At 42.4% G+C, this 16,077-nt stretch overlaps 1 protein-coding gene across 1 annotated transcript in view; it reads right to left on the bottom strand.

Annotated features, from left to right (window-relative positions):
• Positions 1 to 7,572: 7,572 nt before the first annotated feature.
• LOC146174002 (venom metalloproteinase BumaMPs1-like) overlaps positions 7,573 to 16,077 on the bottom strand; it is a 50,896-nt gene continuing 42,391 nt past the window's right edge. Inside the window, exon 14 of the mRNA XM_084583579.1 lies at positions 7,573 to 7,932. Coding sequence (XP_084439705.1) covers positions 7,846 to 7,932 — 87 coding nt within the window. The 3' untranslated portion in view covers positions 7,573 to 7,845. The remainder of the gene's footprint in view (positions 7,933 to 16,077) is intronic.

Here is a 16,077-nt window from a genome sequence, read left to right as displayed (position 1 = left end):
GACATTTCTGTTTTGGCGCAAGCATTTCGGCTCGCACTGCTTATTGCGGGCCCACTTTTACGGTCCCAGGAAAGAAGACAACGGCAACACCTCCTTGGGACCAGTAAGCGCCAGAAGCTTCTCACAACAGCAGCGCTCAGATGCTTAGATGAACGGCCTGAAAAGAAAACACGCTTCTCTTCCGGCTTTGCTCAGGCGTCATTTGCCATCGGTCACGTTAAGAAACCACGCGCTCGTGAGGTACTTCGCAGCCAATATGCGACGCAGCTGTTATGCTAAAAACCTGCCGGCAAAAAATTCTTCAGGCGTTGCACCATGGGCCGACAGCGGGACACCTCGGATTCAAGTGCACATGCATCGAAGCATGGATAACTATTACTAGCCGCTGTTGCCTGCCGGTGTTGCTCATTATGTGAAAACATGATGCCAGTGGTAGTGAAGAAAGGAGCCTCCGATCAGGACTGCCCGGCTTCTCAACCATACTACCCCCGAATAGTATAATTCAGCAAATTGGGGAAGAGGATCTCGTTGAATAACCTTCAAGATTCTGCGCAACGAAGTGGATCATCTTAGGCGCTGACCACCTTACCCGCTAGGCCGAACAGAATGCCCTACCTAATACTGGCGCAGCTGAAGTCTCCAAGTTCTTCGTCGAACGCAATGTCCTGCCACGCAGGGCCACTAAAGGGCTCATTCCGAACACAGCGAACATAATTCACATTTCAAAAATTTAAAAAGGAGCCGAATACAAAATATGAATGTAGAAAGTAGTGCGATTGGATATTAATCTTGTAAAAGTTCCAAAAAAGATTACGGAAAAGACTTAAGCTCCCCCTTTAAAGGCAAGATATACAAAAATAGGCAAGAGCTCGTATTGTAAACTAACTTACCTAACCATATGAATGTGGCTACATGGTCTAGGCGTAGCGTGCCTGAGTCGTTGACCAAGAGCACTAGAAGCTTGACTTATTCCACCTTAGCGCATCAAATTAGAAACCCCATGTGCCAGCTCTTTCCAAAAGTTTTGATGAAAATATTGCCTCAATACATCGTAAAATATTCTGAAGTATTAAAGGCGGGGCATGTCGCTGCCATTTTCCACATCGGGGCATCGTGCCGGTATTTGTTCGCTCACTACGAAGGCGCTGAATTTCCTGTATAACACCACCTTGAATGCCGTCGCTTTCAAATACAAATAATCAAAAGCGCATCTTTACAAACAGAAGAAATTGTACCGAACAGGAATTAGGTATGAACGTTGAATAAGAAAGCATATAAGTTCTCTTATCTAGGTTTTGAGGGGGTAGCTTTCACATACTTGCAGAATGAGCTTGAAATCTATCACCGTTTGTAAAGCCAATTATAGATCGCATTTGTGTAGATCATTATTAAAATTTAAAACACAATAAAAATATTATGATAGGGTTAGCTTAAGCAGTCCTTTTTTCTTTGAAATCGATTAGTGGAACATGTTTTCAAAAATCAAGTTATAAGAGTAAATAATTTTTGAAGGAAATGAAATTTGCACATCTTATAGAGCAGTGTTTAATTTCAATATCATTTTTGCATTTCATTACTATAATGGTACTTTACTTGCTGTAATTGTCAAATGTTGAAAATAAAGATTATTTGATTTGTATTTACAGCCACAAACTGGAAGGCCAGAAATAAATTACAATGTAAACTTCATTTTAATATTTACGAATCATTTTTGCAGTGATAGCGTAGGTTTTTTTTTTCATTCATTTACCCTAAAGGCCCAAGTGGGCATTACATAGGTTAAGCCCTGAGGCAAGTGTGACATGTATACCCAATTCTTAAATTACATCTATAAACGAGATGCTTGTCACATCAAGAAAATTTGAGTATGGAGCAGAGTACAGAAGTAAAAAAGGGAATAGTAATTTATGAAAACCAGATTCGTTTGACGGTGCAGCCACTATTTAAGGAAATAACTATTAGTTGCCGTCTGGCTAAATAGTGAAGACCAAAGTTTCTAAATGTGAAGAAACAAGAATTAGGAGGGTGCACATAACAGGTTGTCCGCATGACAGATGAGTGTTCACTAATCGTTTGCGTGTAGTTGGAAGGAAGGGCCAATTAAATGGCTCCTCACGTATTGCTAGTGCAACTGAACCTTAGGTTTAATTTTAGACGTTATCCTTACACCATGCTTGCATGTTCCTACTTCTTGGTTAAAAAGGGCGTTATATCAAGGCCGGGTGGATTTCCTCGTAATATTGTACACACGATTATCTATGATAATGGAGGCGTGGGAACAGGGATTGGGGATTTAGTTCCCAGCGGAGAGCTTATACGTAATGAGACACCACGGCTTGGAGCATTCATCCCTGCCGGTACATGTTTAAGCTTTCTATAAACCGGGAAAGCATATTGCAAAATCACCGCAAAGAAGTGGTCGACTCACATCATTGGCACGCTGTTTTCCGGCGAACAGTGAATTATCTTCGTAGAATAGAGCGGAAGTGACGAATGGAGCAGCTAGCATGCAAAATATAAACACAACTGCCATTCTGTCGTTTTGATGGACTTAAAATAGCAACCATGAAACAACTGCTACACTGCTACTTCTTTTATGAGAAGTTTACTGGATTGTTCTCCTCAGTCGAGGTGGCACGCAGGTCAATTTCCAGATATAATCAGTGCACTACCGAATATGAGAAGGCAGGTTGCCCGTTGCGCATTGAATCACATAACCGATGGCTTTTTATTCTAGTGAGATAAACTGTAGAGGTGGCCAGCAGGGATGACGCACTTAGGGCCTTACGTAAATTTTTATGCGCCAACGCGTCTTGCGTAGAGAGCGATTGAACTTGTGAACTTTTCTCAAATTCTGTATGACTTTTACAAAAGCTACATGGAATTAAGAAGAGAAGCACCAAAACAATTTGAAGAACACGTATGCTTCTCAGAAGCGTCGTGCTTCATCCTGTCCTAATAAATCGGATCATCCGCATTTCAAATCTAAAAAGGGATTACAAGAAGTTACAAAGGAATCAGAAGTGTTGAAAGAGGCTATTACGGCCTCATTTCTAAAGATAAAATCATTTCGGGAATCTATGTACTTTAATGCAATGGTCGCTCTGTCTTATCCTCGTTCTATGACCTACAGCAGCTTATTCTTAAACTTACCCTTGATATTATCTTACTGCAAAAATATGGCTCTTTCCTAATGGTCCTTTCACAGGTAAAAATAACCGTGTTTTCGGAACTGATCCCCCACACGGCAGGAGCTGAGACTTATTAACAATGATTTCAACGAATCTGGTTCATTACGCTAAGTTTCAGGAATTTATTCGGCCGGATTGTTACATACTTGTTTAAGTGATTATACCGCAGTTTGTCCATGTTATAATTAGAAATACCTACTCCCGCTAGCTGTCTGTAGGACAGACAGTTCAGAAGCTTTACTGTGTAATAACTGACATGTAGTTTTGGCTGGGGACTTCAATTCTCATGTCTTATGGGGTTTCAGAGCAGCCTATAGTGGGCAGATACTCTGGTCTTGGATGAGAAGGAATGATGTACATTGATACAATATAGTCACGCCATTACTTATATGAGGGCACGTTTTCGTTTAGCTATTGATTTAACAGTACCTACAGAAGGTATATTTTTGTGGTCTACAATGGACTACAGCACCGCAAGTGACCAGTACCCAATCACTTCCATAATTGCTTGCAGTCCGTTTAGGCTAACTGGTGCTTCATAACAATTTCTCAACAGTGCGCTGTCAAGAAATTGCTAGGTGGGGCCTTCAAGTCCCCTCTTTCCTCTGATAAATGTATCTGAATTGGTTTGTATAGGTATTTGCCTACCGTCGGTGGCCCCTGGTGTCACTGGGTATAATTTGCCATGCTAAAAATACTATCCAAACACTTTGCTCGGACCTACTGCAGATTGCGAATTGGTCAGTAGAAAAAGCATAGATTCCACAAGGTTGACAAAAAGCGAAAATAATTTTACCACTGAAAAATTAAGGGGGGGTTTTGATCTCGATAGTATTCGGCCGACTGTTATCCCTTCAAATTCAGTTAAGCTTACACAACGGTTTGTGTACTGCCATCTCACGGATCAGGTTTCAGACTATCATGGCTTTAGCGAGGCTCAGATTGGATTTCGACAGGGATGATCTATTTCGAACTCGCAAGTAGACTTGGAGAGCCGTATTAGGGTTGCCATGTGGCAACAAGAGCTTGTAGCTCTAGTTATTCTGGATATTGACAAGGCGTACGACAGCGTAGAACACAGCGTTTTGCTTCATAAATGAGTTTGTCTACAGCCTCGCTTGTACACATTGTCAAGTGGTGGTGACAAGGTCGATGACACAAATGAAGAGTCGATGATTGCACTGAAGAAACACTTTATTGGACTGACTTGCGCCCAAAAAAGAATTAAGCAACTCGGCGGCGGCGATAGCAACAAACGTGCTCGTCGATCGTCGAACAAAGAATGCCCATCGCACTCGTCAACGCTCAATTTAAAGGCTGCTCAGAACATTCTAGATAACGTCGCAAACTGCTACTGGCACAAGCTGGAACATTGTAGAAAGACATACGAGTGGCCGGAATCTTCGAGACGGATTTCGGTGCATCTTGTGCTGCAACGAAACTGAAAAAGGTGCGGCTCGCGACATCGAGCATTAACAAACAAAGAATGCAGAACTGATACGCGATCCAGAATAAGTTTCAAGGCCGCATTCCCGCTGCTGTAAAAAAACAACAAATACAGTTTTAAAGGTTGCGCGGCAATATTTACGTGGATAAGAGGATCCTTAAGAGATAATTGTTTTGCACAAAGGGTGCGTTAAAATTTAACACTTACTCCCAGTCTAGAAGTGTACCACAAGGCTCAGTCCGCTCCATTTTACTGTTTAATATATTAATGCGTGACATTCCTATTCCCCCGCCGTCAAAGTTTGTGTATGCAGACGATATTTCTTTTTTCGCTTCAGCCAGAAATACTCAAATCCTATATCGTTTGTTGCAGTACTATGAAAATGCTCCGGAAGTCTGCCTGGGCAGCCTGAGGTTAGCTTTAAATGCCAACGAACGTGCGTCCTTGTTTTACCACAGGCAACCCATGTTAACATATCTTTGTCATATAACTGTATCCTAATCTTGCAGGTTGGGCAGATGAAATATTTGGAATAATATACTACCCGCCGTTAGGATGGAGACCCCAATTTAGAAGCCTCGTGCTTAAAGGTGAACTTGCCCTTGGCCGGTTGATTAGAATCAGCGACAAAAAATACCATAATCGCATGGACACTCTGGGCTTTTTGAAAAGGCCTACGTACTGCCAATACTTGTCCCCAATCTATTTTACGAGTACCCAACTTATATGCTTTAAGCCCTCTTTGTTATGAAGCGACGAGCTCTGCTCCTTGAGTTCGCCGAAATCGTGGCTAATGCTGGGTTGTACTCGGAAGCTCGGATACCCAATATAAATTCTCGGTTCCAGCTCCGCACTGTGCAAACGTTTTAAAGCTCTTTAGAGCCTGTCTCTAGATTGGCTAACCCCATATTCATTTTGCACTCATCATACTTCTTTGATAATATTTGGCCTAGGTATAAGCGCCATCAGGTTATGGTTACTAATTCCCTGCTGTGGAAACTTTCCGTATCAATAAAGTCTTTAGTGCAAGTTAACCACCGGCGGCCCTATACTGCATTCTCATTGGATGCCGCCCTTCCAGGGGATGCTTAGAATTCGTCTGCCAATGTAATTAATGGCCTTACACAGAAGTATCTGGACGCAGCCATATTGCCATTTGTACAATGCCTCCCTGCAGAGTGAAAAAGCAGCTATTGGCATAGACTCTCGCGCGCTTGACTGGAGTTATTCATTTCGGGTCACTGACTATACCTCTAATTTGTTTTTGAATTGCGGGTCATCTATTTGTCTTTTTTGAAATCTCCGACAACATTTCTGTACTGAAAGCGCTCGAAAACTGCAGGGGTATTCTTCTTTGCAGTTCCCTTTTTTTTCCTCCACATATTAGAAAATTGCGCTTTCACTGGGTCCCTGGCCCCTGTGGCTTTACAACGAATGAGAGGGCACATGTTTTAGCAAAGTCCACCCTAGGGGGACATATTTCGTACGAGCCTAATGCCGTCTATTTATTGTTAACGTGCATTCAACGTATCGAGCGTCTTTAGTACCTCAGCCTCTGCTTGCTGCAGCGGACTTCCAACACCTTAAGTGGCCTTGGCATGTGTACAGATGTAGTTCAAGGAAATAGGAAATGTCTCTCACGCTGCGGACTACAGCAACTAAATCTTTCTTTATATCGTCCAGGTCTATCCTTGACAAACCTCTGTGAGTCCTATGGTGAAATTGAATCCATAGATAGTTTTTTCCTCTTCTACGGCGATTCGTATCTCTCCGTAAAATTTACATAGAGGCTCTGCTTGCTAGATTATGGCTGCCTCTAACCATTCTGCTCACAATTATATAACTTCATCAGGCAGATTCCTATGCTAGGTGTGATTTCATAGCCTTTTATTTTTATTAATGCGAAAGCATTACTTCGCTATGTTCTCAGATATCTGTCCGCAGGCCGCGTCCGCAGACCGAGTTAGCAAAATCGTGTCCGCAGCAGTTATGAGTAATTAGAAGCGGTAGAGGTTATTGAGTGGCGTCAATCGAGTGAGGGTGACGCAATGTTGTGCCCGAAAAATAATTAGGCCTGTAACTTATTTAGGTAACTATTAGAGGTAAAAAATATAAACATTGTCCGCAAAAGTTTTAATTCAGAAATGGTATAGGTTAATGAACGGTATCAATCAATAGAGGAGACGTAATTTTGTGTCCGAAATAATAATTACATCAATAAGTTATTAAGTAAATAATTAGAGGCAAGAAGCTAAAAGTAAAGGCGAAAATTTATCTCATTAGCGAATGGCTTGGTGGCCCCACATTTGAATGTGTCCAATAATAAAATAGTTAATTATTTAGGTCATATAAGGTGACGTCAGGGATGTGACATCAGGCAACCTGAAGTCAAGCCAAAAAGCAGAGCAGCATTTGGCGCGCAATTTGAAAGTGCCAAAGACTCAAAGACTAAAGACTGAACTAGAAAGAACCAGAAGCAACCAACAGCAACCAACAGCAGCATCCGTGCTTTCGCATACTCCAATGCAAATTCTGCAGTGATCTTTAATTTTTTCTTTGTTCAAATTCTAGTTTAACACTCAAAATTATTTAATTCTCCCTCTCTTTGTATATATATATATATATATATATATATATATATATATATATATATATAGCATTTAAAGGAGCGAACTGTCTACGAGTGCTAGCAAACGTCCGTTTTCTTTTTGTTTGTTTTTTCGTTTATGCTGTTGACATTTACAGGAATTTTGTCTTATGGTAATTATTGTAATAAAGAGCATTAAATGCAGAGCGGAAGGAAAAACAACACGCCGATGGTGGGAGCGGCGCATTGTTTTTTCTTCCGCTTTGCATTTAATGCTCTTTATTCCAATAATCACCATAAGACAAAATTCCTGTAAATGTCAACAGTATAAACGAAAAAAAACGGACGTTTGCCTTGCACTCGTAGACTGTTCGCTCCTTTAAATGCTTTATTAACGAGCCCCTCATTTCTCTTTTAATTGTCTGATATATATTTTTAAAATTGCCCTAAGGTTTAAAAGCAGTTCACCGTTTTCAAACCAGATCCCTGCAGATCCTTCCAATGCGAAATAGACTTGCCCCAACTTTGCTGAGTCACCTCAATTGTTAAACAATGTCACACGGTCAAAATGTCAAGCCAGTCTTCCGCCTTTCATCCGGTTGTCCTGAAAGCTGGGCATTTCACGCGGCTCGACGATAACGAGAGGCTGTTCCTGTCCGGCTGGTTACGTCTTCAGCGTCTTGGTCCCGTTGACGGGGCTTCACCACCTTTACCAGATGTTACGTCTTAGTGTCAATGCCGTAGGCGAGGAAAGAAGAGGCTAGTGTTGCACTAAAAGACACTTTTTGGGTTTACATGTACCCAAAAAAGAGTAAACAACACGCTGCCGTGGTAAGCAACACTCGCACTCGCCCGTTCTCTAACAAAGATGGCCGTTAACCTTCGACAGAGCTCAAGAAACATCTAGATAAACACGCAGAAGATAACCTGGTACATTGGAAAAACAGACACCAGCGCTGGTATCATTTAAGATAAAATTTAGCTCTTGTGCGCGACACTCAGTATAATGAATCCGCCTCTAGGCAGTATTGAGCAACAAGAAAAAGTTTGTTCTGTGCGTTAGAATCACAATGATAAAGCCACTTCGGGGCGGCTGTTGAAAATAACAACAAGATTTGCAGTGGTTAGCAGAAATAGTTTTCCTGACACACTTAAGCAACCGTCATTATAACATAGGACAAATCTGCAGCTGACTCTAATTTTCCGCCGTTTTAGTAGCTGAGAATCACCCGAATGACAATGTTAAACGCAGTAAACAGATGCTTGCGTCAGGCAATATCAATCTCCAGAATGTAAACTAGTTAAGCCCTAACTTAGAAATCAGAAACATGACTGCAGCGAATCATAGCTACACGTACTTGGCTATCGACATCTCTAGGAAACGTGATAATTCCTGAAAATAGGACGTATTGATAAAACTGACAGATGTTTTTTAGAGGACCACAAGATAGCATAGCTTCAATTTCGCTTGTTGCGAATATCTCCTTTTTATCACTGGGTCAGATTTACGCACATTTTCTTGAAAACAACTTCTGACATTCCCTACGTCTCGAAAGAATATAGAACCATTGTCAGTTAGGGCTTTGAGCGAGTGATGCCGTCATGAAAGCAAAAAACCTGACAAAACAGGAAGTTCTCGACTTATATTAGGAGACTAGAAACGAAAAGAATGAAAATAAATAAAAAGCAACATAATCTCGCGCTGGTTAAATTCATATGTAATGCCGCACGGATTGACGCAGTGGTTAGGGCTCACTACCGTTGTACATAACAATGCGGGATCGAACCCTGGCCGCAGCGGCAGTCTTTAATAGGCGCCTCTACGATATGCAATGTCATGCACGCTAATGTACAGCGGGTGGCCGAACTTTCCGGACTCCTCCAATGCTGCATCTCTCACAGCCTGAGGCGACTTTAGACATTTCACCCCATAAACCAAACCATGTCATCTGGCAGACAGTATTCCTGGTTTAAAATATAGTTTGTTTTCAGTATAAATTAACTCAACAACCCTCAGAAATTGGGTGCTTCGCAAACAACATAAAAACAAGACCTTGAAATTTCTCTAGCTCATTTAGCTCGAATAGGAAAAGTTTCAAGCTTTCGAATTTGACTGTTCAAGGATTGTTTGGAAATAAATTTCAAATGGGTTGCACAATGTGCACTTATATATTATTTCGCAAAAGCGAGTTTTCATGTTTCAGATAAGCTTGTTCCTTTTCCGCATATGATTTATAACCGGTGTGCTCAGAATACGCGTTGAGAACGCCATGAAGAATAACGTGCGAGCCAGATAAATTTCGTTATAATCTGTTGAAAAGGTATACGGAAAAGGTATACGGAAGTGGACTTTTCGATACATTGACCCGACCGCGGAACTGAGGCTTCGCTCCTCTAACCTTCTTCAGTGCTCTTTTATACCGTCTAGCCATCATCTTCCTCTCGTTATACCTGGATCATAAACATTCAGTATGCACTAAATATGTGCAAAAGAGAAAATGTTTTAGGGGCGGCTTTGAAAAATGGTATGCGTTCTCCATTGCTCTAAAAACGAGAACACCTATACACAACGTTCGCAGGATTTTTGAAAGCACTCGATAAATTCACTCAGCGCGTGATATACGAGCTTGGATGAAGTGCTTGAAAACAAAAAGCTCTTCAAATGCTTTTCTGTGTATCCTAAGTAGAAGAAACTGTCTGGATGTTCCAAGAACCGTAACACGCTTCTGCTCTTTATATTCTGATGTTGTTCAGGCTTCGGCGGGAATACTGAACAATATATCCAATACATTTCTATTCAAAAAACATTAATTAAACGATGAAGCAGAACATGTTGCTTTGGTGATTGATCATAATATTGGACATTTATTTTGAGCAAAAGACGGTTACCTCAATTAAGGGCAAGATGCAACGGCCGTCCTGCCCTCAACTGTGAATGCATTTTTTTATCATTTTTATCCTTTATAGTGCAGTGACAGCGTTTCTAACGAACTAAGAACAAAAACAGCAGTGAGCATATTAGTGGAATTGGTCCCATGCGGCGCTGCTAACAGGACAAGCTGCAAGAACGTTGGTGGAGAATTGTTTCGTAAAACATTATGGCGAAGGGTAGAAAGTCCTAAACCGACAGTTATTCTCATCATTAACAAAGTGCTCAAAAGTTTTTCTTCGTTTCATTATGACTAACACCTAAACCGCCAAGCTATTTAAAGCATACTGTGATCGGACTCTGCCCTAAAGGTAATTATCCCCATTTCCCCCGAAAAGCGTATATCTAACGGTAACATTCAAGGAAACCTACAACGGGGTCGCCGTCCTATATGTTCATTTTGTAAAACCATTTGTTTGATTTTTAGATCAGCTTTGCTGCGTTCGACTAGTAATACCGGTAGTGTCTGAATTTTTTGCACACTGTGTTTGTCAAAGTTATTTACATTGACTTTAATGAAAAAATATCAATTTATGGTAGAAAGTACTGAGCATGGTAGCAGCCACTGCAAGCTTCGAAGAAGTTGTAAGCAATGAGGCAGCGATTGCAAATCTGGGAACGAATAGGTATTCACGCAGTATACATAGTAATTGTAATTGTTGTCTTTTATATGTTTCGCCTTTTAATGGACAGTCCCATAACTACGTAATTCGAATGTCATCAATGCAACATTTAAAAATGTTGAATTCTTATGGTGTCATAAGAAATTCCGCTGGCGTTTCGTTTTGCATTCTTTACGTTCGTTCGTTCATAACCACACGTATTAGTTTTTGCTAGAAGTGTGTGAATTGGAATTAGCGTGAACATTATTGTAGTATTAATCATACCTACCTTCAAATCCACCGAAAGTATCGCCTTCATTGCTCTCATAAAGAACGTGTGAAAAATTGACTTCAGCTGTCTTTTCCTGCTCATGAGGTGGTTTATCCTGAGACGAGGATTTAGAAATCCTTCCTTTTCAATGAAGGTAAAATGCGCGCTTCCTTTAAGAAGTACTCGTGAGCGCCGTAATGCCCCTGCCGATGTAAACATTCACGACCTGAATAGTGTAATGCAGGTAGTACGTTTAGTACATTTATTGGTACGCACTAGATGGCAGTTTATTCAGAGCAGCAACCTACAATTTATGTTTAAATACGAACATAACATTAGGAATACCTCTGCTAACCGCCAAGTATTCAGAGAATTGTGCAACACAAGCAGGCGGAAAAATACAGCATGGATACAGCGCGGTATTTTAAGGTATGGAACAGGAAATGCGTCACGTTGCGAAACGCAACCAACAGCAAGGAAGAAAATTGTTTAATGACGCCCCATGATTACCCATACACAATCACCTTCGTGTTCTTTTGTCCTTTATATTTTCTCTTTTTGTGTTCGGTTTCATCCTGACCCCGTATAATTATATAGGATAAAGTGCTTTTGTGCGCTATATTTGTAGGGCGTCTGGTCCGTCATTCTGATACAGCGATTTTTATTTCTGCATATGCATATTTGACATGCCCCATCTTGCAATGGTATGCGGAAACTTTGAGTTGCGAATAAATAAATAAATAAATATATTTTAAAGGGTCTCTTAGATATCTCTTTAGAGAAAGCCTACCCTTCATCTCATCGCTTGCCTCTAATTCATGTTTATTGCAGTGCTACTTATGATCATATTTTTTTGGTCGGATTTAACGTCCCAAAGCGACTCAGGCTTTGAGAGAAAGGAAAGGAAGGCTGGCTGCATCTGTCCTTACGGGACAGGAAATTGTAGGCCCCGCTGTTTGCGGGGGGAGCTTGATTTCCAAAGGCGGTTGTACTTGTTGTAGGTCATTGTTGCACCCGCCACCACTTTGGTGGTGAGAGAGAGAGAGAGAGATATATTTTAATGGCAACAGGAGATGTCTGCCTGGTGGTAAGCCTAGCATGCTACTCCTGATGAAGGTTGAGGGATGAGGGTGACAGAGTGTGGGAGGGGAAGGGGAAATAAATAAGAAAAAAAGAGAATCGGTGTCGCACACTTTCACACGCACATAAGCACACACAGATGAGTTTTAAAGGGTATTGATCAACCCTGTGTCCTTAAGAAAAGTTAACTTTCACATGCACATAATCACACACAGATGAGTTTTAAAGGGTATTAATCAACCCTGTGTCCTTCAGAAAAGTTAGTAAGGCCTTGGTAGCTCGCGCAGCAGACGATCCGTCGCACCAAGGACCCAGGACATGTTCAAGGCGCAAGGTTGTTTCTTTAGGTAAGCTTAAATTATTGCGCAGTGTCCTGCGATGTGCAGTAAACCGTTGACAGGAGGTTACCAAATGTTCACAATTTTCACACACATCACATGTAGAGCACAGAGGCCTGCTCGCTATGCCTATTTTATGTAGGAAGTAGTTTGTGTATGACACATTTAAGCGGATTCTGTGTAGACAGTTTCGATGCCACCTGTTCAAATTGTGAGGAATTCGAAAGACGCAAGTGGGATCTATTCGGTGTAGAGGTCGATATTGATGGTTCGGGTCACACCACAGAGAGCGTTGCAATCGCCATGATTCAGTTGCTACAAGTCTTGCTGCATCTCTTCGTGAAAATGGTATTGAAATTGTCCTTGTGGAATCTTTTAGTTCTTTTGCAGCGGCGTCTGCGAGGTCGTTGCCCGCGATGCCGCAGTGAGCAGGTAACCACTGTAGCACAATGCTGTGACTCAGGTCATAGGCCTCTGTGTGTAGCTTATTTATGTCAATGACGAGCTCTTCCTGAATTCTTGATGATTTAAGCAATTGTAGTGCAGCGCGACAATCGCTGAAGATAACCCATGCTGCAGGGCGTTGTTGTAGAATATATATAATTGCTTCTCTCAGAGCTGTTAACTCAGTAGCCACAGCTGAAGTGCGATGACTGAGTGTTGCCGAGATTGTGGTGTGCATTGATGATATCCACACGCCCATGGATGAAGAAATAGCTGTGACAGAGCCATCAGTATAGATGTGGCAATGATGACTGTAGCGTGCACAGATGTGCTCAAGGGCGAAGTATTTAAGTGCGGGTCCTGGGGTGTGGGCTTTTCTTTTGATGCCAGGTATAGTTGTCGAAATTTGCCATGAAGCAAACCTCCATGGTGGGAAAGATGACGGTACTGCGCGTTGATATTGCGCAGGCAGTAGATTGGAGAGTGATGTCATGCTTTGCTCTGAAAACGGGTGGGTAGGTTCACGTGCCAAGCGCAGCTGGGCGCGAAGCAGCTCCTGCGGTATCAGCACGGTTACAGATAGACGTCTGCTCTCCGCCAGAGTTCCCACTGTGGAAGTGTTTTTTGGAAGACCAAGGCACACTCTCAAAGCTTTGGCCTGCATGGCCTCAAGTAGTTTAATGCTTGACTGCGAGAGGCCTTGAAGAACAGGGAGGCTATAACGCAGAAGACCTTCACAAAGTGCTCCATAAAGCCGTAATAAGGAATCGGTAGAGCAGCCTCTTCTGGTCGTTGAGAGCATACGGAATATAGATACGTATGAAGAGAGTTTGGTCTTAAGTTTGGTCTTGCCTTGGTTTGGCAGGGAGCTGTCAGCAGGCAGCCTGACAGCTCCCTGACTTCTTCCCTTTGGTGGTGGACGACGGCTGTTTCGACGCGCGTCCTTCTCTCTTACTCTTCTGTTTCTTTCTTCCTTATTTTCTCCTGTGTCCCCACGAGGCAGCGTACGTAGCTCAGCAGCAGAGCCAGTAGCAAGCCTGTGCATTTTCTTTTCCTTCTTCCCTCAGTCGCAAAAACAAGGAACGGCTCAGTACCTAGCACGCTTTATCTGGTAAGTGCGGATTTGAACGGCAGACCATCGCACCCGTCATGTGGCGTTCCTTAGCGCGCGTTCAAGAGTGGGATTGCACAAGGCAGGAACACTAAACAAGGAGAACACATCTCGCGAAATCTCGCACAGATTCGGCAACTCCTTATGGGAGACGTTTACAGATCTCGCGCGCAACTCTCGCTCACGGGATTTTTTTCCATGAGTCTATAAAGGCTGTCGCCTTTACAAATATAATAAATAAATTGAAGTGAGACAACCTCAGCGTCACCGCTGGCATTTTGGCGCAACTGGGATAGGTGGGCCATCTGAGCTATTCCTCGAGGAAAGGAATTTCGATATATCTCTGCGAGAAACGTCGGAGAACGTTGAAAACAACGCAGTCAGAGTTGTTAAAATGCAAATCCTTTCAGAAATGAGTGCTCTTTGCACGAGGCAGAGAAAAACTCCACGTAACACTAGGAATAGATCCTGCATGTGGGCGTTCTGCGCGGTACATTCTGGGGCGCATGCGTTCAGCGGCACTAGCGAAAAGCCAAGAGCATGTCCCGGATAGGTTATGTTTCCAGGTGGCGGGTCTACACTTTAGTCTTTGAGATCTGAGGTATCTCATGACACCGTGCCATGTCCGAGATAGCGCAAAGGTGATAGGTTTTTGGGTTCAACCCGGCCTATTGAACTAGAGTCGAAAAGCGGCGACACCAGGCTGTGCATATATATCATTACGAAGTGGTTAAGCGGGTCTTTCAGACGAGAAATATTCTCGATTTTATTATTGGTTGCATCGTTTATGCTAAAGTGTATGTGGGTGTTAAAGAGGCTGTTGTTAGGGGATTTGTAAATACACGAGTAGCCTAGTTTGTGCACGCAAGAAGGGAGCCACAAGGCGAGCGATTGCCCCCAGCCATTGACGCTTTCTTATCCTACGTATAATTTAAAGGCAGAATTTCATATTTGCTGCCAACCTCTCATGCGCGCTTCTAAAACACTCTCTTGCAGATTTTCGCAAACCTGAAATGTGAGCACCTTTTTCAGGAAAACTAAAAGTATGCGAAATCGCCAAGCACATGCATGATAACCTTTGATTTTTTCACTTCATATAAATTACCATTCCTAGCAAACCTTCACTTGCCTGCGCAGGTGAGCCGTCAGCAGGCAAGACAAAACAGTTCCGCATTACATTTGATGCACGTTTGGCATTATTACGCGTGCATTCGCCGACAGCAGCTAGAGCCGTCACTCGACAATAGTTACACTCGCGCTTTCAGAGCACAAGGGGTGATTCATCACTAGCACAAGGAGGAGGTTACAGAGTTAAAGAGCCGACGGGCACAAGCTGGTACGTTTCTAGCCGGTATCTACGGCTATAAGCGCAATGAGGGCTTAGCTCTGCAGTAGGCAGGTGCAGTCTTTAACTCCACGTAGTTTCGTTCACGCTAACGTTTCTCCCCTACAGGTCTGCAGCATAGAGGCGTAGCTCGCAGTCCTTCGTTGAGTATCTACTTTCCCGTGAGATGGGGTCCTGAAGCGTTGAAACGGTCAGCACTTGCACTTTGCGATCGTAACCACTGATCTGCTGATTTTTAATATCCTGTTTCGATAGCAGTGTTTCTGGATCTTGAAAATGGTACCCTTGATCGTTCCCAGAGACCGTTACAAATGTGTTGGCGAAATAACTAAAAGATGTATTTTTTGTTGCCCATTTATTACGATTTTTTCAGCACTACTCTTTGCACTTTCAGTTAAAAAGCGAACCTTCCCAGTTGGAAAGCTCTGAGTGTTTTCTCGATGAATAAGCTATTCATGATTGTATTTCGTTATTTTGCTTTTGTGACTCTTTAAATTTAAATTATCAATCGTCTTGAACAACAAATTAGTATAAAAAGTAGGAACACATATTTTCGTAAACCATTCAAGTATTACTGAATGTTGCAAACTGTTCTTTCGATTCTATTTTTGAAGTAAGTTGTTAACAATTAGATTGTTGGCAGGCAGGCAGGCAGGCAGGCAGGCAGGCGAGCGGGCGAGCGGGCAAGCGGATAGATGGATGGATGGAAAAATGTAGGGAATGATGGACGGA

This window comes from Amblyomma maculatum, chromosome 11, assembly GCF_055883805.1.
Source record: "Amblyomma maculatum isolate TAMU_Amacu chromosome 11, ASM5588380v1, whole genome shotgun sequence".
Taxonomy (NCBI): domain Eukaryota; kingdom Metazoa; phylum Arthropoda; class Arachnida; order Ixodida; family Ixodidae; genus Amblyomma; species Amblyomma maculatum.
The sequence above is the reverse complement of the archived record's forward strand: the minus strand, read 5'-3'. Positions and strand labels throughout refer to the sequence as shown.